Below are 21,756 nucleotides of genomic sequence, written 5' to 3' on the forward strand. Positions count from 1 at the left end.
CCACTCACCACATGGCTTTAAGAGATCACGGCTCACGGCTCTCTCTGCTGAGCTTGCCCGGGGAAGGGGGAAGGGGGGAAGGGACCCATCCACCAGCCAGTAAAACTGTAATCCCCATGGTACCTTCCAGGCCACCCCTTGCCCCAACTTGTCATTCGGCCCGTTTTCTAGCTTCTCAAGCCTGCAAAGCCCCAGGGCGAGCCTTCCCCACAAAGAACATGCCTTTCCCGTCTGGGCAGATGTGCCGTGACGTAGGCTCCGCAACGACAAGGTTTCTGCGGACTAAGCAACTGCAAGCGGCGTCTGATGGAAACAGCTCATAACACCCGCGTTACGTTGGAAGAGAAAACGGGATGCAAGGGGACGGAAGGTATTACGATTCATCGGGTAGAGAGTGCTGAGTAGAGACGGCGGGAAGCTCATGGAGGCCGAACAGGTATGTACGTACCTGCCTGATGGTGTGTTACAGTAACATTCTTCTCACTGGTGCTTCCCCGGATTCTACCAAATGATTGGAGACTCTTGAAGATTGGACCAGACGCGACTCGAGTTCAGATCGAGCTGGCCGGACCGATGATCATCATCACAAAAACGAAGTCAGCAAAGTCCTAGGTAATTAATGCACTTCGCGCCCCGACGCACTTTGATCAGCGCTGCAACGCAGCCCTTGATCTGCTGGACGAGCCTCTCACATCGCAAGACCCTCCTCCTTCTCCAAATCACTTGTCCACAAGGTCGTAACAAGGATTCCTATCCCAGTTCCGTAGCCGACCTCACTTCCCTGCTCCCCTCCACCCTCCTTGGCTTTTTACAGGCCATCGGCTGGGGCAACTTGGCAAGTCCTTGGATCGAACGGCCTGAGTTCACCTCTCATCGCACCTCGTGGCTGATGCGGACCATTCGTTCACGCGGGGGTGTCGAGACAACTCCCACCGGCTGCTAGGTTCGTCTGGCCAATACGGCTGAGACAGCATTGGCAACCCAACATAGTACTCCGTAAGCTGATATTGAAGTAACCACATCTATCAATGTACACGCCTATCAAGGTAGGTAGGCATGCAACAAGAATCTACTATCCTTGCCAAGCAGGGTAGCTAGGCATAAGGCAGAGTTCGACTCGTGACACGGGGCAACCTGATGTAAGGATGATGGTACATACCCGACTGCATACTTCTTTCCTGCCTACCAGAATAGTAAGTATGTATCGGGAAGCACAGCTTAGCCAAGCCTACCCCTACCTATCATGTACAGCTGCAAGAACAAGAGACTTCGAGGCTTCCCGGCCTTGAAGCACGGTGCCATGCGGGTGCAGGTCTAGTGTACATGAAAAGTACCGTAGGGCGAATACAGAGTTTCCTCGGTCGGCTGCTTCCCTTCTCCTCCCACTTGCCAGCCACCCCTGACAATGGAAGAGCTTCCCTGACAGATAATGAACCGGGGGGGTTGGAACCCCAGCTCAATCCCCTCGTTCAGTAGTACTCAATGTTGCTCACATCCCCCATGCCGATCTTTCGCATACCTAGGTATAAGAAGATTGACGATCCCCCTCACCCACGCCTATGCTTTCTTCTCGCTCTCTACCTCTTGCACCTATAGTATCCTCTAGACAACCTAGAAAACCTATGAGGTCCTCAACAAGATGAAGAAAATTGGGAACATCTACTTCATCGCGGCTATCGCCGTTATCGGTAAGTTCTCCAACCTCTCCGGCCCGGCTGTACTATTTAGTCGCCGCTCTTGTTCCGTGCTAATCTGTGTCCCCAGGCGGTGGCCTTTTCGGCTTCGATATTTCCTCCATGAGTGCCATTATCTCTACAGACCCATACTTGTGTCAGTTCAACCAGCAAGGCAACGACCCCATCACAAACAAATGCCGCGGCCCCGACTCAATGGTTCAAGGAGGCATCACCGCCGCCATGCCCGGTGGCTCATGGCTCGGTGCCCTTGTGTCCGGGTTCATTTCTGATCGGATCGGCCGAAAGACTTCGATTCAGATTGGTTCCGTCATCTGGTACGTACGCCATCGTGTGCTTGCGCCCCGCTTGCTAGGACCTTGTTGCGACGTTTGCTAATACCACCCCAGGATCATTGGGTCTATCATCTGCTGTGCTTCTGTGAACATCCCCATGCTGATTGTTGGTCGAATCATCAACGGGTTCTCTGTCGGTATCTGCTCGGCCCAGGTCCCCGTCTACATCACCGAGATTTCTCCACCATCAAAGCGTGGCCGCTTGGTGGGAATGCAACAATGGGCTATCACTTGGGGCATCATGATCATGTTCTTCATTTGCTATGGCTGCAGCTACATAGCAGGCACTGCCGCCTTCCGAATTCCCTGGGGCTTGCAGATGCTTCCTGCCGTCCTGCTCTTCCTCGGCTTGCTGTTCATGCCAGAGTCACCGCGTTGGTTGGCCAGAAAGGATCGCTGGGAAGAATCCAAGGCAGTCCTTTCACTCGTCCATGGACACGGCGACCCGGACTCTGTTCTCGTTAGCCGCGAGATGGCAGATATCCGCGAGGTTGTCGAATTCGAGCGCCAAAACGCTGATGTCACCTACCTCGAACTTCTCAAACCCAACATGATCAACAGAACCCACATCGGTGTCTTCATGCAGATCTGGTCGCAATTGACGGGCATGAACGTCATGATGTACTATATCACGTAAGTGTACCCATGGCATCAGATATAGGCGTTGCAAGCAATGTCTACTCTACCGCCGATTGCCGAACAACCGCTAACGGCTTGCAGCTATGTGTTCACCATGGCTGGACTTGGCGAAGATGTCCTTCTGCCCAGTGCTATTCAGTTCATCATCAATGTCGTCCTGACTGTTCCAGCTCTTATTTGGATGGATGCGTGGGGTCGCCGACCAACACTCCTCGTGGGCGCTTTCTTCATGTGTCTCTGGATGTGCATCAACGCTGGACTGTTTGCTGTGTACTCTCGCCCGCCGCGCCCCTACGAATTCCCATCCCCATCCGAATCAATGGCGATCGAAGGCGCCCCAGCCAAAGCCGTCATCGCCTCCACCTACCTCTTCGTTGCCTCCTACGCGCCAACCTGGGGACCTGTCAGCTGGACCTACCCGCCGGAGCTTTACCCTCTGCGCGTCCGTGGCAAGGCCGTCGCGCTCGCGACCTCGGCCAACTGGGCTTTCAACTTCGCGCTCGCTTGGTTCGTCCCCCCTGCTTTCGAAAAGCAGACCTGGAAGGTCTACGTCATCTTCGCCGTGTTCCTCTTCGTCATGTTTTGGCACGTCTTCTTCCTGTTCCCTGAGACGGCCAACAAGCCCCTAGAGGAGATCGTGGCCATCTTTGACTACTCCAAGCCCGGCTCCGTCAAGTACATTGGCACCCCGGCCTGGAAGACGGGCAACACTCGCCGCGAGGCGCTGCGTCTCGAGCGCGGCGATATCAGCGCGGAGGAGAAGATTGGCTTGGAGCACAGAGATCTTAAATAAGCTTCTTGCTCGCTCGCACGCTCGTTTAGCTAAGTGCACATGTAATGGATGGAAAGGGGAAGAGGTCCCGAACATCAGCTGGGTTGGCTTGATTGCAAGACAATCTGACTGTGTGGGAGTTTGGGAAACTGATTTATGTTGCAACTATACCCATCATTGATTCCTAGTCAATTTCCCTATAGCTCATCTTTATTGAGAATCGAACTATACTCTGGCTTGTTTAAGTCTCAAATACTGCGTGTCCCTGCTAGTGATCACGTTTCTTGACTAGGCGGCCCTTTTCCAAGGGAAGAATCGAGCATATGGCTTGAAACCATACTTTCTAAGTTCTTGTAGAATTGAGAGTGCCTTGTAAAATCCCCATGTGTGAATGAGTATGATGTATCAGCCTCACAGATAGTCACATCGTATAATGGGGTAAAGAATGGGTTCGAGGCTCATATTTTCTTGTCACATTTACCAGCTTTCTCTTGTTGGTTCCGGCAACATGCGTTGCAGGTCTCCATTATTTGAGGCCAGGGCAATCCACACAGCCAGTCTCTACCTACATATGTGTGCAGTTATGTCTCTCAATGGCAAGCAATCACCCCATATAGCCCATCGTATTAATCTCCAGCGACCAGGCCATGTGCCATGCGATCAATAATCCATGGTTCGCAAGCAGTCGATACAATTGAAGCGAACAACATCATTAACTTCCTGCCCGTGGCCAAGCCATTGGAAGTGCGACGCTCGGATGGTCGGTGGAATTATGATCCCGAGTGGAGCGCCCCCTCACCTGGTCCGGATATAAGCATATTATGGGCAACTCGAAGACTTGAGGTTGAGCCCGCTGCAGAGATTAGAGATTAGCAGGGAACTAGTGCTGGCTAAAGCGAATGCCAAGAGAATCCCTCGAACCCTCAATTCAGCCTCGCAAGTAGCCCTCTCAGTAAGGCTGTGCCAGATTGCCCAGCGATAGATATATCCAAACCCACGCCTTTCTCATCTCCAATTACTCCTCCACTGGATGTATTCGTTATAGAGTAGCAGAGGCCCTCGAGGGACCACGGTGGAATCGATCATTCGTGTGTGTTGGACTTGTATGGTCACGCATTGCCAATCCCCCCAATCTGCCGACCGATGGATGCTCCGGCAGCAAAGAAGCGAAGGCTGGCACCCAAGCTGGAAGCCCAACCACAGCCCGTCCTCAATCATGAGCCTGTGAGTGACTCCAATGACCGATAATGGACGAGTTATCTGTGATGCTGACTGCTGAGGTGTGGCCGGCCCTGTAGGCCCAACCCGTCCAACCGCACTACCAGGTTCAGGAGGTGCTCCCTGCGCCACCACCTCCCGAGAGACATGAATTCGAGTCCTTCGCGAGGCATCTGCAAGATGCCGCCATGCTCATTTACCGGCAAACCCAAAAATCGGCCTATTCGAACGTATCGGTCCTCCTGCTGAGATGGGAAGAAGACGACGCGGAAGAACAAGACACAGACGCCCTCGAGCAGGTGCTGCGGGAGCGGTACAACTACCGCACGGAGAAATGGGCCATCCCTATCGTGGCCAACGCGAGCATCAAACTCGGCGTTCGCATATCGGCCTTCCTCGAGAAAGCTGTGCCGGACCACCTGTTGATCGTCCACTATGCCGGGCATGGGTTCACAGGGACCAACAATCAGTTCTTCTGGGCAAGGTAAGAGAGAGGGAGGCTCAGCGTAGCCAAGCCAATTCGTTTGGAAAGCTCTCGTTCCTGACAGAGTCACAGCAATGCGGAAAAACAAGCAACAAAGCTCAACTGGAACGGAATTCGGTGTCTGTTCGAAGATGCGCCGTCAGATATGCTCATACTGCTGGATACCGTCCCGACCCGGGATGAGCAAATCTCCAGTGACAACAGCAGCACAAGTAGTTTAAAGCAACTTATTGCATCAAATGGATTGGAGCGGAATCCGTCGGAAGCGGCCGGCCGATCATTTACAGCTCATGTTGCTGAGGCCTTCTTACGGTTGAGTGCTGGGCGTCCATTCAATGCGGAGCGCCTCTATCAGGAGGTTGCATTGCTCAAACAACAGGAAATGGCCCAGAGTTTGGGGTTGACGAACGGCGCTTCCAAGAGTGTGCCATTCCTCGACAAAATGCCAGTCTTTCGGACTCTCAGTCTTGGTAAGGGTCAGGGTCAGGGTCTGAGTTTGTCACCCCTTGCGCCTCGCTCTCCTAACCCACAGCAAGCAAGCACCGATGGTGACCAACAGTCAAAACCATCTCAGCAGGAACAGCTGATAGACCCGCACACGGTGGTTGATCTCACATTCGAGGAGCCACGCGTCCTCGTTTGTACGACATTCGTTGGAGAGGCAAGCCCGGACATGTCATCTTTCAACCAATGGCTACATAATGCGCCAGCAATGGCTCCGAAGATTGCTGTCGAAGGCATGTTTCTTGGGCCACCTACAATGTTGCTCATATCCATGCCCGTCGCCGTATGGAGCGTTGTACAGCACGACAAGGTCTGTTGCTTCCTTGGGTATATCAACTCACACAACATGACCCATCTCTATAAACAACTCGTCGGGCCTACTTCTGCCAAAGCATCAGCAAAGGACGTGGAGGATGGCCGCATACTACTTGAAGCGAGAGAGGCTGCAGCAAGTACCCCAGTACTACACAGACACGAAGCGTTCCCATAGGGAGCCCAGTCATACTCAGATACTCCCCGAAACCCCAGTCCGCCCCGACGCAGGCAATCGTCCAGATCCCATGAGTCTTCCTCAATCGTCTACGTCTGCCAGCGCGCCTTTCCCGAATTCTACCTCTGGGGTAGTGGTCAAGCAAGACGACGTGGAAGACTCGGCCGAGATGCAGGAAGCGGCTGAACAGCTCAAGGCTCTAAGCCACGTGCGTCACATGAGCGACGAAGTTGCTGCAGCTGCCCATGCACAGATGTCTCTTATGGACCGCACACCGGACATGAAACACGAAGAGCGCTCATCGCATGAAGCAAATGAATCTGGCATTGAGGAAGCACATCACAATACGCCTTCTGCCCGTCCCAAACCACGTCGATCTTTCCAGAAAGCAACGCCCAAACAAGAGACGAGGTGCAACCTATGCAGTCACGCACCGTTTAAGGATTCTTCGTCATTACGCAAGCATATAGCGGCGGCGCATACCCGTCCGTTCCCTTGTGCATTCGCCTTTGCAGGATGCATAAGCACGTTCGGGTCCAAGAATGAGTGGAAACGCCACATTGCGTCTCAGCACCTATGTTTGCAGTACTATCGATGTTCGTCATGTCCACAGAGCACAGCTGAAGGCAAAGGAAACGAGTTCAATCGGAAAGATCTATTTACGCAACATTTGCGGCGCATGCATGCGCCTTTTGCTATCAAGAAAGCCATTGCCAAGGGCGATAGCAAGTTGCAAGTTGAGTGGGAGACTCACGTTCGAGAAATGCAGACTTCGTGTTTGGTGACCCGTCGGCAACCCCCTCAACGCTCGGCATGCCCCAAACCAGACTGTGCCAGCGTATTCGAAGGTCCTACGTCCTGGGATGAATGGACAGAGCATGTCGGCAGGCACATGGAGAAAGGTGAAGCTAACAGACTAGGTGTCGACCGCCTATTAGCCAAGTGGGCCCTCGATGAAGGAATCATTGAGAGGAGGAATGAGGACGGTGAATACCGGCTCTGCAATGGCGTTGCGACAGGAAGCGAAAAAGAGCCCAACCATCAGTCCACCGGCCATGTCTCGGATGGCGCCAGTAAAGACTCGGATGAGAAAACAATAGTCGCGGCAAGTACGGTGATAGATCCCATGGAGGTCGATGGATAGTTGCAGGCCATCTTACCCAGAGACCATTGCAGGCAAAGACGCGTCTTGGTTTGTTCATATGTGCGATGGCGAAAAGGTGTTTACTACTTCATGGTTTGGCCGCATTATTCGGAAACAGGGAATGATTGGCCTGATGACTATTGACACGATGGATGCGACATGAATTCCCAAACTTCTCCTTTTTTTCTCGTTGCAAGCGCTATACCGAACGATGTGCGGCCGAATATTTATTGCTCCCACATCAGTCCGTTTATGGCATTGCGCCTCGCCGACGCAGCCGTAGGCACAGATATATATAAAGTATACACACACAGGAAACACATTTTATATCACATTCACTGAGATGCGCATGTATTTCTTCTCCCTGTTGTGGTAGCAACCGCGATGAAGAGCATGGACACGATCCTAGCGTTAGTCTCTCCCCTTGAACCCAACCCAACGCCTCGGGAGATCATCCGTGATCAGAAGTGTTTGCTTACTATTGTCAAGGTTGCAGGAAACGGAAGTTTATCTTGCGCTCGATCGGTGAAAAGAAAACACCTTTTGAGTTATATAAAATAGTATATAAAGCCATTTTATGCGCCTCATTAAGACTAAATGGCTCATGCAGCTGTGTAACCTTATCAAGCGGCTTGGGTCATGCTGCCGGGCCGTGTAGCATCCATATTAAACTTGGGTGTATCGAGTCGATTAGCTCCATCTCCACGGCTCCGTCCGGCATGCCGTGCGTCATCGCTGCTTCTTCCCAGGCGTCGCGCAGAGCGTCATCCATGGCCAGGACAGGCGTGCTCTCAATCTTCAGCCGACGATCTGCCACCAGGTATGTGACCCTGTAATCGCCCCAGTACGGCCGCGGGCCGCCTCTTCCTGCTATGGTAACGTGCAAGTCCTTCAGGAGAGGCATTCCGCCGGCGGCACGCGCTATGCCTATACTCCACGCCGATATGAGCCGCTCGTTAGGCGAGCCCCGGAAATGCTTCTCCCTGCGATCCTCATCGGCGGGCGTGTCGGGTTCGTCATCCCTGAGGAAGTCTTCGTCTTCCTCCTCCACACCAGCGGCATCTACCGGCCCCAATTTGCAATGCCGGTCAAAGAGCCAATTCCCATTGGGGTCTGCCGCCGCGGCAGTCAGACTGATAGATCGAAGATGTGGCCATTCTTGGCGAGGCTCGAGTGCCCCAGGCTCTATGCTCGCCGTCGAGGGCCAGAAGAAGTCGCTGGTTACCGATGCCTCGACGTCGGCGGATTTGACGCGTTGACACAGGGCGCGCAGTGCCACGCTGAGCTTGTCGGCACCAGCACTGACGCTGGCGGGCTTGAAGTTCTGATTGTTGGGCGGTAGGTACGTGTACTGTAACTTTGCAGTCTCCAGCGAGTCGGGGAGGAGCTCGAGCCCCCGGGCAAAGCTGTCGCGTAAATACGCCCGAAGAGCTAGGTCCCTCTTCTCTCTATCGGAGAGGCACCAATTAATACTTATCAGTGTCTGTAACTGGCGGGCAATCTAATAGCAGGCTATAGGACTGATCAGGCGCCATTTAAGGCCGCGGCGCTATTGGTCAGGTATCTGGAAGGAGGAGAAGACGCTGATGGGCCAGTCGAGAGCATAGAGAAGCTCTAGATATGAATGCTGAAATCGAGCCTCGCAGATGTCTTTTGTCGCGTAAACCTTTCTCATGAGACGAGTCCTACTCCAGTCGCGACGATGCCAGATATGGCTATTCAAATAGGCAGTGATTTTAAGCACCCTGTTGTCAGAGACGCAGTCGCCGAGGGGCTCAAAGAGCGAGAAGAAGTCTCCCACCGTCCTCGTGAAGACCTCGTTGTTGCGCCGTTTTTCTTCTTTATTCTCGAGGCGAGTCCGCGCCTCCTCGTCGTAGGACGGCAGCCTGATCCTCAGCTCGATTGTACGCACATAATCGAGACGTTGCCTGGTGAAGATGTCTTGGGCATCGACCATTCGATCATTCGTTAGGAGCACCTCCTTGAAGCTGAACCTTTCGACTTGATGCAGCAATTTCCTGCAGACGGTGGCGTATTTGGGCCACGTGGGATTGGGAGTATTTTTATCCCGTCTACCTGGCGCGTCCAGGTAGCGGAGGATGCGAGACAGGCCCTCGGGGGGGGGAGCCTTCTCCATGGCGAAACGAAAGCTCCGTCGGCACAAACTGGCGGTTGAGCAGAGGTAGCAATGCTAGGAATTCGGAGTACTCCGTAGGGGTACTAAGAAGAAGAATGCTACGCTGCCTCCGAAACTACTTAAGAGACAAGGTTCTTCCAGGTCCGCCTACAGGCCAAAGCGGGGGCGGTTTTTAAGTCCACGAATAATGTCTGTCCACGCCTCCAATAAACAAACATGTTCCTGGAATATTAAGTCGCGGTCCGTGACGGAGCGAGGCGGCAGAATATGCTCGGTCATATAAATGACGACTATATATATGACTTCTTCATCGCATGATGCCTTGGGAATTTCCAGCCTGCTATATCCAGGATACGCAACTCACCACAACGTGGTAGCTAGCTCGCCGGAAACCAGATCTCGTCTCATCGTCATCACATGATGCAGCTGCTACGATCCGTGACCGCCCCGGTCATGGTGGTATTGGCCGCGGCGGCCGGGCTCGCGCAGGCGACGCTCCAGATCGTGCCCGGCGCGACCTGGACCGCCGTCAACACGGGCAAGCACGTCCAGGCCCACGGCGCCGGCATGATCCAGGTCGGGTCGACGTACTACATGGTCGGCGAGGACAAGACGGGCGGCAGCGCGTTCCAGAACGTCAACTGCTACTCGTCGCCCGACCTGGTCGAGTGGACCTACGTCGGCGCGCTGCTGTCGCAGACGGCCTCCAGTGGCGACCTGGGACCTAATCGCGTCGTCGAGCGGCCCAAGGTCATTTATAATAACGCGACGCAGAAGTACGTCATGTACCTGCACATCGACAACAGCGGCTACTCCGAGGCGAAGGTCGGGGTCGCTACAAGCGATACCGTCTGCGGGAAGTACACGTACTTGAAGAGCTTCCGGCCCCTGAACTTTGAGAGTCGCGATATCGGGCTTTTCAAGGACGATGATGGGGCGGGGTATCTTTTGACTGAGGACGTGAGTAATGAGCCCCCTTCTGGCCGTAACGGGTAGCATAAACCTATTGGGCTAACGCAAGACTCTGAGCCATCATGTAGCGTGCCAATGGACTTCGAATCGATGCACTCAGCAGTGACTATCTCAGTGTCACTAGTAGCACGTACTTGTGGCGCGAGGCTATCGAGGCACCGGCGGTTCTCAAGAAGAACGGGTATTACTTCATGTTTGGCAGCCACTTGACTGGGTGGGACCCGAACGACAATGTAAACCCACCAACCCCTTTGCAGTCAATTATTTTCCCACACTAACATTCCTTCTTGCTCAGGTCTACAGCTACGCAACCTCTCTGACGGGTCCCTGGTCGAGCTGGAAGACCTTCGCCGACAGCGGGTCCAAGACGTACAACAGCCAAACCAACTACATCTTACCGTTGGGCGGCAGCGGCAACGGCGACGCCATCTACATGGGCGACCGCTGGATCTCCAGCAACCTGATGCGCAGCACGTACGTCTGGCTGCCCCTCAGCATCTCGGGCACGACCATCACGATGAGCGACCGCGTCAACTGGGTGCCCGACGTGGCCGCCGGCACCTGGGCCGCGGGGCCCAGCGAGACGTCGCCCGAGGGCGAGTCGGGCACGCTGGCCGGCGGCACCCAAACGCTGAGCTGCAGTGCCTGCAGCAACGGCACCTCCGTGGGGTATATTGGTGGTCCCGAGGGCGGCACGCTGACGCTCACGGGTGTGAAGAGCAGTCGGGCGGGACGCACGACGCTGCGCATCAAGCACCTCAACGGCGACTCCTCCCAGAGGTTCGCTGTCGTCACGGTCAATGGAGAGGCGCAGACGGTCGCGTTCTTGCCCTCGGAGAACGGGAATCCGGCGACTAGTGTCGTGCATGCGGAGCTCAACGCTGGCTCGGAGAATACGATCGTCATTGCGGGTGTGGGTGGAGGGGCGTATGGGCCGGATGTCGATCGGGTTATGGTGCCGGATAACTAGGTGGGCTTGCTTCGGGGAGTATATGAGTGTCTTGCTATATCTACAAATGTCACTGGGGCGGCAACGCTGTGATATATACCACTCAAATTACACCCCTATTTAGTGTAAACCCCAGCACGAAGCCAAGCTACTCGATGTGTGTTCTGTCATCGGTCGATAACATTAGCAGATATCACACTGTGTTATTTACGGACCCGAAAAGCCACTGCCGTTCATCATATCGCCAGTGATCTCGTCTCGGCCACCCTCACATCTACATGTTAGTATACCAAGATATGGTCCGATATTGAGACATGTTCGCGTATCCATTCAGACCAGACTCTAGCTTTGCAAGCAACTATAACGCGACTAGCTATCTTACATCCATCCACTGTGACTATCAGACTAGCATGCTACTCGTAGCTAGCCTCAATAGAGCCGTACTCCTTTCCGTTAATCTCCACGGAAAACTCCAGACTGGCCTTCGCTGCCACCACTACATCGTAGCTGATAGTCCAGTAAGGTTTGCCGTTTGCGCCAACTGGGATCCTCTTCATAGTGTGCCGAGCAGCCCACAGAAAGGCCTTTACAATGCAGCACTTGATCACCTTATTATCAGGATAGACTTGGGGTGATGGGGCCTTGGAGAAGAAGAGAGTATGCTCGATATCCAGATCGGAGCGGTCGTAAGGGTTATCGATCATCTTTATGAAATGGATTTTGACTTTCTCCTCCTTCAGCTCCTGTCCCTTGGTGATATGCCATCGCATTCTCTCGACACGAGTGCTTCCATCTCTGGGGTCATAGTAGGTATGTCTACCATTATCCGCGGGGGTTCTCTTGTGATACAAGCCTTCGACACCATAGTGACAAGTTGCTTGCCGGGATACGACAGTGGGGCCGTCGGCTAGGCGGTACATCACTGCACCATTCATGATAGCAGAAGATGCATTGGATGGCTGAATAATCTGCATATCTGGAAAGCTCATCTCGATGCGATTCTTGAGGTAGCCATTTGAGCCGAAGCCTCCAACCAGAAAGATGGCCTTGATCAACCGGAACGGGTTCTTCTGGCGTGATGCTTGAGTTTGATCATCGATCAGCCGAATAACATCTCTGACAAGAGGATCGAAAATCTCGTGGAGATCTTGCCTAAAGTTGTGTAAGTCCTACTTTGCTGCTCTCCAGCAGTGGGAAATATGGGCGAGACTCACCATTGCATGCACCAGGTATTGCTCTCCAAGTTGTAGCTCTGGTCATCATCCAGGCTAATGCCAGGAAAGTGGACGTAATGCGGTCTGTCGCTTTCACCGCAGAACCTGCGCTTGATCTCCGTCTCAAATTGGTCCAGAACCAGTGCCCAGCCATCCGGTATAGTCTTGAGGGCCGCCATTTGGATTTCGCCGATCAAGTCACGCACTGCGTCTTCGAATCGTTTGTTCAAGCCGATTGCACCCGCCATGCCACCTTTGGAAAATAGTTAGTATATACAGGAGCTATGATTCTAGGGTCCGATTCAAGGTTTTTGGAACTTACCAGATCCGGGGACAACTTCGGCTAACTCAAGAGGACTCTCGTTTGCTACTTCGTACGTGATCAGATCGACTGTACCGCCACCTGCATCACAGATGATGTAGGTATCTTCAACCTAAAGAAAACGCAATAGTATTAGTGACTGCACAAGCAGTGAAAATACAAAATACGTACTTTCAAGGCAAGGCTTTGCTCAGACAGCGTATAGATGGCAGCGGCCTCGGGTTCCTTGATCATCATGGCATGACCCAAACCAGCCTTAGTGGCAGCCTGGTGAGTGAGAGCTTTGGCTTTGTCCGACCACACAGCCGGAACCGTGAGAACAATCTCTCTCCCACATGTATCAAAGAATCCACCCACAGAGCTCTTGCGGATCTCTTGAAGTGCATGGCTGTAAACAGCACCAATGTAGTCAGAGGCAATGTCGACTGCTGGCTTGGGAAGACTCTTCAGAGAGGTTTTCTTGCCGCTGCCAGGAAGGTAGGACGGTTTGTCTTGATCAGGGTCCAACAGCAGCTTGATTCCAACGATAGACTTGTCGTTAAGCTTGACTTGATATCCCCACTTGAATTCAGTCTGACTGCTGTAAGAGATGATGGTAGGAACTTTAACGTCGTTTGTAACACGACCAGTCCTGTCACCTTCGGATGTTGTTAGTTGTAAGAACTCAGGTGAGGTGAATGGGTGACCTACCAGGCCATCTGCAAACTGGAGAAGGGTTCGCCTGCTGTCCAGGCTTGCGGAATGCATAGGAGACTCCGGAGTAGGTAGTGCCGAAATCAAAGGCGATCACGACTTTGATAGGCGACGCCATCTTGGATCGTTCACTTGAGTAAACGTTGGTTGGGTGAATGTTCAATCGAGTATGATAGAAAGTCGAATTAATGCTGCTCCAATGGCCAGTGAATATTCCAAAGGTGGAATTAAGTAGCTAGAAGACCAACCGGCTTGTTGGTGCCTTAGGTATGGAGGTTGGGTAGGTACTTCGTGAGGTAAATATGGGTTCCTCCAAGTGAGGAAATTGCCTATTCCTCACTCTCTCTTGACCTTTTCCTCACCTTGGGAGGCCTTTTTGAAATTAATGAATCAGGGCACAATAGCTAAGGATGCTACCTAAGGCCTGCAACTGATTCAAAAACCTAAATCATTATTAATGGACCTTAAACATTAGGTACTTATTCTACCTGCATACTGAACCGTGGTCGTGATATCTAGTAACATCCCTAGAAATAATTCGTCCAGTGGTGCCCTCAAGCTCTCATTCATCAACCCAAACTTGCGGTCTTTTCTCTCCGTCCTCCAACGCCAGTCCTGGTCAACGTGAGGCAAACGGTGGTGGTTTCATAATATCAGCAGCAAAGGAACATCCAGATTCTGGTCCATCACAGGGACGACCTGAATCCCAATAGAAGATGTCTCAACATCCTCATAACCAGCATGAGGCTGCTGGTCACCCCGGCGTTTGGGTTACACGAGAGAATCAAGTAAGATGCATTTTCTTCTTTACCACTGCGCAATCTCAAAACTGACATGATCCAAGCACCAACCTGGAAGAGCCCTGGTATATCTGAGCAGCTTCCTTCCTCAAGGCCAAAACACGATGCCCCAGCCAACGGACCAAGCTCTGCTCCAGCGCATTCTCCAACAACAGTCGCAGATGCTAGAAGAGATGAGAAGCATGCGACGGGATGTCAATGACATCCAAGAGGGAAACAACCGCTGCGAACAGAAGCACACAGTCTCTGAAGAGAACGAGACCCTTCGCCTGGAGAACCACGACTTGCAGAACGAATGTGAGAAGCTGCGCCAGCTCAATCAGCAGCTGCAGCATAAGAATGGGGAGTATGCCGACCTTCTCATCAAGTCGCCCGGCGATCATGTAATGGACCAAGATGTAATCACCAGATTCAAAGATCTGAGAAATGCCATCTATGGAGCAGTCACTGAGGTTTGGGCACCAAAGCTGAAAGAAATGCTCCCCCCCGTTCAGGCCAGCCACAAGTCGATACTGCACGATCTGGTGGGAAGCGGACCTTACAATGTTGCCAGATCCCAGAATCACATCTGCAAAATTGTACTTGAAACGCTCATCAAGCACATATTTGGTCGGCCTATTTTCGGCCACTATCACACCCAAGGCCCTGCGACCGACTTCTTGAGACAACTCGAGCAGTATTTCATCGATACGGTACCTCATGGTAAGCTCATTAATTGTTTAGCCGCGGCCGCAAACCGAGCTAACGCGTTGTCATATATCATGGGAAAGATGTTGTGCAGTGGCGACTGGCAACCTTGAAGTGTTCCAGATTTATTTCGGAGAAAAACACACCTGTCCATGAAGCAATGAAGGGTCTCTGGCGCAAACTCGGTCCGGTTACTCATGAAGACGCCAGAGTCGATGGCCTGGCTAAGGACAGAGTCCGTCAGATATGCGGGGATGCATTTGAACTGAAATTGCTTATGCGCAAGGCCGAGGATAGGTTTGAAGTGCGAGACTTCCCAGGCCAGCCGATGACAGGGGTAGCGGACTTTGTCGTCAAATTCGGAGAAGAGCCCTGTGACGCAGGCGATCTACCCGAGACAGTCGCATTTTCCAAGTTCGGCGCACTGTTGAAGTATCCCATTGGCGAAGGTCACAAGAATCCTATTTTGCTTGAGAAAGCTCATGCTGTGGTCTACGCCAAAACACCCAAGTAGGTACGCGGCCTCGGCAGCCGCGACCAATACAGGGGAGCATGGATGTTACGAAGAAATAAGCAAGGGCGTCCAATAAGGACCGATTGATCGCTTGCGGATGACAAGGGCACCATCCGACATGCGTCTGCATATTGAGCACACGCGGATAGACCTCGAGGAACAGGACGCTTTTCCCCTAAGACTTGCAGGACAGGCTTCGCAGTAGCCTGCTGCAACACAAGGCAGGACATGGTACAAATTAGATAGATAATTGCTAGAGAATCAACAACCTGTGAACCAAATGCTACACAATAAGGATGCAGTTCGTGCATGCCACCGAATATGCCTCCAACGATTATTTGGTGACTTGAGCTCGGGAGGAGTTGTCGGAGTGCAGCCAGCTAGCTCTAGCTAGTTGGCTATTTCTGGAATAATTACCCATCACTGCAGAGTCAGCCAAACGGGCCGTGACCTTAAAATGCATGCTACGCTATCTGTAGTTGCTGGATGGCTCCAAGATACCTAAGATCGACCGCGCCGACCAAACACTGGCCATGTGCGCGGCGGCGCTTAGGAAATCCACCTATCCCCACGGGGTGCCGAGAGCGCACTAACACCCATTCCGGGGTGCGGACGCTGGGGCCCGGCGTGACACCGAGACTTTGTAAATGAAACGGCGTGGGTGCTCTCGTCGGGTGCTACCGAATAAACGACCGGTTTGGAATAGAAAACCTCACCTCATGGCTACTGAACCGGTATGAAGGGAGTGGGCGGCTGGGTGGTGGCTGGCTTCATCTAGAAATATGACTGATGTTTTTGTGAGCTTCCCCTTTGAGAGAATGGGGCTCGTAAGGCGACGCTCCGTGAACCTGTAAGTGTATAGAGATCCACAGATATATAAATGCCATGATGATGTTACAGAAGCGACGGGTTGATCGATTGTTTGACATGAGCTTAACGTGTTGATCCACCTGCACCCCTGATCTCGCGTACTCCTCAATATCTTCCCTCGCTCGTCTCGATCATGAAGCTGTCCCTCGCCACGGCCCTGGCCTTCGGCCTTTCGGTCGACGCCCATGCCATCATGCAGGTAAGAAGGCACCCCCTGATGGAGATGTGTACTTGTTAGCCCCTGTTCACTTTACTCACACGTGTGTTGCGCGCGCCCTTGTAGAAAATCAAGGTCAACGGCCAAGACCAAGGCTCCCTCACCGGCCTCCGCGCCCCTAACACCAATAACCCCATGCAAGACGTCATGTCGTCCTCGCTGGCATGCGGCGTCCCAGGCTACACGTCGAACACGGTGATCCCCGTGAAGGCCGGCGACTCGATCGAAGGGTGGTACCAGCATCTCATCGGCGGCCCTCAGGGTGCCAACGACCCGGTAAGGGTGCTTTCTGTGTGCCCCTTTGAGAGGGGGAAGAGGCCTACTGACACTTGAATCATATAGGACAACCCGATCGCGTCCAGCCACAAGGGCCCGGTGACAGCATGGCTCGCCAAAGTCGACAACGCGGCATCTGCATCGGCCAGCAGCGCGAAGTGGTTCAAGATCTGGGAGGATACGTTCAACACTGGTACTCGGAAGTGGGGTGTAAGTTTGTTCTTTCTCCTTTTCTTCTTCTTATCTGTACGAAATAAGCAGAATACTCTTGGATCCGGTAACTTACATGTGTCCTTGGCTGCCTACAGGTCGATAACATGATCGCCAACAACGGTTGGGTCAAGTTCAACCTGCCGACCTGCATCCCGTCAGGCGACTACCTGCTGCGCATCGAGACGCTGGCGTTGCACTCGGCCTACTCTCAGGGGGGTGCACAGTTCTACATCAGCTGCGCGCAGATCCGCGTATCCGGCGGTGGCTCCAAGACGCCCGGGTCGACTGTCAGCTTCCCCGGTGCTTATGCGGCCAATGACCCCAGCGTCGTCATCCAGATCTACGGCTCGAGCGGGCAGCCAGACAACGACGGCAAGGCGTACAGCCACGGGCCGGCTCCCTTCACTTGCTAGAGAGACAAAGACAGGCAAGTGACATCCAAGACGCATGGGAGGGGATGGGTGGATGGGTGGCTGTGCAGGAAACCAACCGGATGAACACGGGAAGCAACATGCGGCAATGGGATGATGGATGGGGGTTGACGAAGGATCAGGTCAGGCCAGGCGGCGCTCACGGAAGAGGAGGAGAGGCAGACACAGAGAGATAAAATCAAGTTCAACTGTACATATTGGAAGTTCAGGCTTGCTTGGCTCACGATTCCGCCCTAGAGGGGCCTGGGTACCTACATCTTACACAGAATATACAGAACTGGGGTCGATTCCGGAGAAACTAGCAATGGTTCGATGAGTGCACATAGGATGATTCTTCCCCTGCTGCCAAGCTAATAAGAATGATTCCAGTCCAATGCTCCGACCTGGGCGAATGATGCCTGCCGGTCATTGCCTGGTCGTTTGACGAATTACCACACCATCTCAACAGTAGCGGGCATCAACAACCTACCAACCAATCATCTCAATCTTACATACTTTTTCAACGACATGCACTTCCTGGTATACTACTAGTGCACCTATCCCAATTGTCGACAAATATTTTATGACGAGTTGTCGTTGCGACAAGGATGAAAATGAAATAAAAAAAAAACCATCGAAGGCAATTAATCTGCGGCCCAGTTGATAGCACGGGGGACTATGAGCGCTAAAGATTAAGGAAAATATTCGAATGTTACCCGACATGCTGGCTAATGACTTACATAAGCTCATCTCACTTCCAAGATTGGCTTTGGCTGGGTTTCCCGAAGAATTGGAAGAAGGAACGTGGAGGTCGGACCGTTTCACTGAAGGTGCCTATCCGTAGGTACCTAATCTGGAGAAAGGACCTTTTCTGGAGATGAACCTCCACCTGCCATGCGATGCGACCAGAGAGATTGGAGATGAACACGGGACACACTGCCCGTTCTTTTCCCTTCTCCAGACTCCACCCAATAAAGCCAGATTGACACTGCATGCAATAACTGCCCAGTATTATATGTACTCCGTAGACAGACATCATCATTGCTGCACATTTGTTGATGGTATACGTTTTTTAATGGCAATGCCGAATTAGCCATGATTTAGCATGGCGAGCAAAGACTAAAAGAGGCACTGCGACAATACTTGCCTTCTAGATCAGGTAAGTGTCGGCTACCGCTGTTTCCAGTCTTGACCAGTCTTGACCAGATGCGCCTAGACCAATTTCCCGTGTCGGAATTTGGAAGGCGCCAACGTTAGTGGCTGCTGTTTTCCCCCTTTCAACCCGCGTTTTGTTCTGTCATTGCCATCGGTAGCGGCCGACAGTGATCCCTAGACACCTGATTTACTCCAGAGTCTACGGATACTCGGGTCTTGCTAAAAAGTCGCCATCGCGCTTGCTGCTTACTATCAATTGATGTATTCTATTACCTAACTTTGCCATCCAGATCGGGTCGTGGGTCGTTCACCGAGGTCTGGCCTTCTGGTAGGCGCTGGCAGGATCCCCTTTGTAACGTGCATTGACAGAAGTAGAGAAAATTTCGATTGCGGGTGCGACCGATCAGTGCGATTGATCATTGATCCCAGTTTCAACGGTATTTCTAAGATTAGCATGTCTCTGCAAGCAATTACACTACTGAGTCAGCCCCATCTGCCCATTTCATCATCGTTTAAGAAAAGAAAAGAAAAGAAAACGTTGGCTGGCCCTCAATGGGCACATGCTATGAAATGCTTTGGAGTCATGTGAGCTCGTGTAAGAAGAACACACACAGAAAAACTCGGTGGCGCTTGTTGCAAACAGTCACCCGAACCCGACGGGCAGGAGGCGCACATCCCCGCGAACCAACAGTTAGTCTCGAACCGACAAGCCGGAACTACACACTTCGCCTTGTTGAGCTGAATGCCATGCACCGGGCAATCCATGCAACCAGAGCAAACATCACCAGACCATGGAACCATGTGAGAGGTAGTACCTGAGCTGAACTTAACCTTCTTTTTTGCTGGGTTTCGGCCCCGGGCTCAAAGAGCCATCAACGCCGGAGGTCAGATCAAAGTGAGACGACCATCGTGACCACCGCTATCCACTCCAGAAACCCAGGGTGATGGCTGAGCAAGCAGGAGTGACAGCATCTCAGATCCGAGGGTGTATGGGGTCGTACGTTGGAAACCTCGCTTCCCCGTGATTCGGGGTAAACATTGCTCCCCGTCCCTCGGTTGAAGTCTGGTAGCTGGGAGAACAACCTAGGGAAAACATCTACTACCATTACATAGTATTCCCAGCTTGTCGGATCCGGGCTGCCTGTCTACGGGCCTTTTCAGAAGTCGACTTGGCTCGTCTTGGGCTCGAAACCGAGAGTGACCCCATCATGACCGCTCTCTTTCTGGCCTGCGCCCGAGATTGGACCAATCAGCGCTGCGCAAACCAAGAGCCGCACTCCGTTTCAACGCGCCACAAAATGGCCGATGGAAGCGCCGAGATCCACAATGCAGCCGAGTACGCCGAGTCCGTAGGCCAGTAATTACGACACTTTCTGGCAGCTTTACGGGGACTGGGGGATTCGAGAACAATGCAGACCTGCACTGGCACACTGCATCCCCCAGCCTAGGGTCCTGCCTGGGGGAATCTGGTTCAGGTGGGAGGACCTGGAGAGACTCCACGGCGGGGTTTGGCCCCGACATTGGGGTTGTGCAGAAGCTGGCAATTTCTCTCCCGGGTGGAGGTGGGTCTTCTTTTTCCATGTCTCCCAGTCTGGTAGTCCAGCACTGTCCAAGCCTGGCCAGGAGTATGAGTCGCGCTTATGGCAGGCCTGGCCAGTCACCAGTAGCAGCAACACGCCCGCCCGCAACCTGGGGATGGAGGAGGACGTGTATAAGAAGAAGGCCACGATCCCCGACTGACGATAGTCTTTCCCTCTGTTCTGTGTGCGATCAGGCTTTCTACTCTTGGCCCCCCTCTTCCAAAGGTTCTTCTTCTTATAGTTGAAACCTCCAACAGCTTCTTCCCTATTTGCCAGCCGCCCCAAGATCCTCCTCACCTTACCTCACGCTACAATCAATCAGTCAAGATGCCCGGTGGTGCTGTACCCCACGGTACGGGCGATGTCTCCCGCGTGGAGGCTCCCGTTACCATGAAGGCTTACATGATGTGCGCCTTTGCCGCCTTCGGTGGTATCTTCTTCGGATACGACTCCGGTTATATTTCCGGTGTCAACGGCATGGCCTACTTCATCAAGGTCATCGAAGGCCCTGACGCCACGGTCATGTCCCCCACCAACAAGTCTCTCATCACATCTATCCTGTCTGCCGGAACTTTCTTCGGTGCCCTCATGGCCGGTGACTTCGCCGACTGGATTGGTCGTCGTCTTACCATCATCATCGGTTGTGCCGTCTTCCTTGTTGGTGTCGCTCTTCAGACTGCTAGCCAGGGTCTTGCTCTCATCGTCGTCGGTCGCCTGATTGCCGGTTTCGGTGTCGGTTTCGTCTCTGCTATCCTGATTCTGGTAATGATGCTTCTATTCATCACAGCTTCTCCTATCCCCAAGCTAACCCTTCTTAGTACATGTCTGAGGTTGCTCCCCGAAAGGTCCGTGGCCCTATCGTGTCTGGATACCAATTCTGTGTCACCATCGGTCTCTTCCTTGCCTCGGCCATCGACTACGGTACCGAGAACCGCGACGACAGCGGCTCGTACAGAATCCCGATTGGTCTGCAAATGCTATGGGCCATTATCCTGGCCGTCGGCCTGTTCCTCCTCCCCGAGTCCCCCCGTTACTTCGTCCGCAAGGGCAAGCTCGACTCGGCCGCCTCTGTCCTGGCCCGCCTCCGAGGCCACGGTACCGACTCCGACTTCATCCAAGACGAGCTTGCTGAGATCATTGCCAACCACGAGTACGAGATATCTGTCATCCCCCAGGGTGGCTACTTCGACAGCTGGTTCAACTGCTTCCGCGGTTCTCTCTTCAAGACTTCCTCCAACCTCCGCCGTACCATCCTCGGTACTTCTCTCCAGATGATGCAGCAGTGGACTGGTGTCAACTTCGTCTTCTACTTCGGAACCACCTTCTTCAAGCAGCTCGGAACTATCGGCGACCCTTTCCTGATTTCTCTTTGTCACTACCCTGGTCAACGTCTTCTCCACTCCCCTCTCCTTCTGGACCATTGAGCGCTTCGGACGTCGTACCATCCTCCTCTGGGGTGCTCTGGGC

General features: G+C 53.1%; 9 protein-coding genes across 9 annotated transcripts; 7 read left to right on the top strand and 2 right to left on the bottom strand.

The window, feature by feature from the left end:
• Nucleotides 1-1,639: 1,639 nt before the first annotated feature.
• Nucleotides 1,640-3,461, top strand: PG994_004548 (uncharacterized protein; the record flags this gene model as incomplete). The annotated part of the gene is made up of 4 exons (XM_066855957.1): nt 1,640-1,688; nt 1,765-2,011; nt 2,084-2,662; nt 2,750-3,461. 4 exons carry the CDS (start codon nt 1,640-1,642, stop codon nt 3,459-3,461), a joined length of 1,587 nt encoding a protein of 528 aa, XP_066718124.1.
• A 1,122-nt stretch (nt 3,462-4,583) lies between these two features.
• Nucleotides 4,584-7,280, top strand: PG994_004549 (uncharacterized protein; the record flags this gene model as incomplete). Its single annotated transcript, XM_066855958.1, has 4 exons — nt 4,584-4,664; nt 4,739-5,142; nt 5,215-5,956; nt 6,039-7,280. The coding sequence occupies 4 exons, from the start codon at nt 4,584-4,586 to the stop codon at nt 7,278-7,280; spliced, it is 2,469 nt and encodes an 822-aa protein (XP_066718125.1).
• Nucleotides 7,281-7,917: 637 nt separating this feature from the next.
• PG994_004550 (uncharacterized protein) lies at nt 7,918-9,417 on the bottom strand (the record flags this gene model as incomplete). The annotated part of the gene is made up of 2 exons (XM_066855959.1): nt 7,918-8,769; nt 8,863-9,417. 2 exons carry the CDS (start codon nt 9,415-9,417, stop codon nt 7,918-7,920), a joined length of 1,407 nt encoding a protein of 468 aa, XP_066718126.1.
• Nucleotides 9,418-9,837: 420 nt separating this feature from the next.
• PG994_004551 (carbohydrate-binding module family 35 protein) lies at nt 9,838-11,359 on the top strand (the record flags this gene model as incomplete). Its single annotated transcript, XM_066855960.1, has 3 exons — nt 9,838-10,377; nt 10,458-10,622; nt 10,685-11,359. The coding sequence occupies 3 exons, from the start codon at nt 9,838-9,840 to the stop codon at nt 11,357-11,359; spliced, it is 1,380 nt and encodes a 459-aa protein (XP_066718127.1).
• A 392-nt stretch (nt 11,360-11,751) lies between these two features.
• On the bottom strand, nt 11,752-13,685 carry PG994_004552 (hsp70 protein; the record flags this gene model as incomplete). Its single annotated transcript, XM_066855961.1, has 5 exons — nt 11,752-12,490; nt 12,553-12,805; nt 12,875-12,986; nt 13,046-13,512; nt 13,565-13,685. The coding sequence occupies 5 exons, from the start codon at nt 13,683-13,685 to the stop codon at nt 11,752-11,754; spliced, it is 1,692 nt and encodes a 563-aa protein (XP_066718128.1).
• Nucleotides 13,686-14,283: 598 nt separating this feature from the next.
• On the top strand, nt 14,284-15,568 carry PG994_004553 (uncharacterized protein; the record flags this gene model as incomplete). Its single annotated transcript, XM_066855962.1, has 3 exons — nt 14,284-14,355; nt 14,412-15,069; nt 15,213-15,568. The coding sequence occupies 3 exons, from the start codon at nt 14,284-14,286 to the stop codon at nt 15,566-15,568; spliced, it is 1,086 nt and encodes a 361-aa protein (XP_066718129.1).
• Nucleotides 15,569-16,571: 1,003 nt separating this feature from the next.
• On the top strand, nt 16,572-17,557 carry PG994_004554 (family 61 glycoside hydrolase; the record flags this gene model as incomplete). The annotated part of the gene is made up of 4 exons (XM_066855963.1): nt 16,572-16,637; nt 16,722-16,931; nt 16,998-17,141; nt 17,240-17,557. 4 exons carry the CDS (start codon nt 16,572-16,574, stop codon nt 17,555-17,557), a joined length of 738 nt encoding a protein of 245 aa, XP_066718130.1.
• A 2,450-nt stretch (nt 17,558-20,007) lies between these two features.
• On the top strand, nt 20,008-20,449 carry PG994_004555 (uncharacterized protein; the record flags this gene model as incomplete). The annotated part of the gene is made up of 3 exons (XM_066855964.1): nt 20,008-20,066; nt 20,090-20,271; nt 20,313-20,449. The coding sequence occupies 3 exons, from the start codon at nt 20,008-20,010 to the stop codon at nt 20,447-20,449; spliced, it is 378 nt and encodes a 125-aa protein (XP_066718131.1).
• Nucleotides 20,450-20,616: 167 nt separating this feature from the next.
• Nucleotides 20,617-21,713, top strand: PG994_004556 (monosaccharide transporter; the record flags this gene model as incomplete). The annotated part of the gene is made up of 2 exons (XM_066855965.1): nt 20,617-21,051; nt 21,108-21,713. The coding sequence occupies 2 exons, from the start codon at nt 20,617-20,619 to the stop codon at nt 21,711-21,713; spliced, it is 1,041 nt and encodes a 346-aa protein (XP_066718132.1).
• Between the last annotated feature and the right edge of the window lie 43 nt (nt 21,714-21,756).

This window comes from Apiospora phragmitis (genome assembly GCF_038363925.1).
Source record: "Apiospora phragmitis strain CBS 135458 chromosome Unknown utg000005l:1.0-4161743.0:1.0-4166827.0, whole genome shotgun sequence".
Classification (NCBI taxonomy): Eukaryota; Fungi; Ascomycota; class Sordariomycetes; order Amphisphaeriales; family Apiosporaceae; genus Apiospora; species Apiospora phragmitis.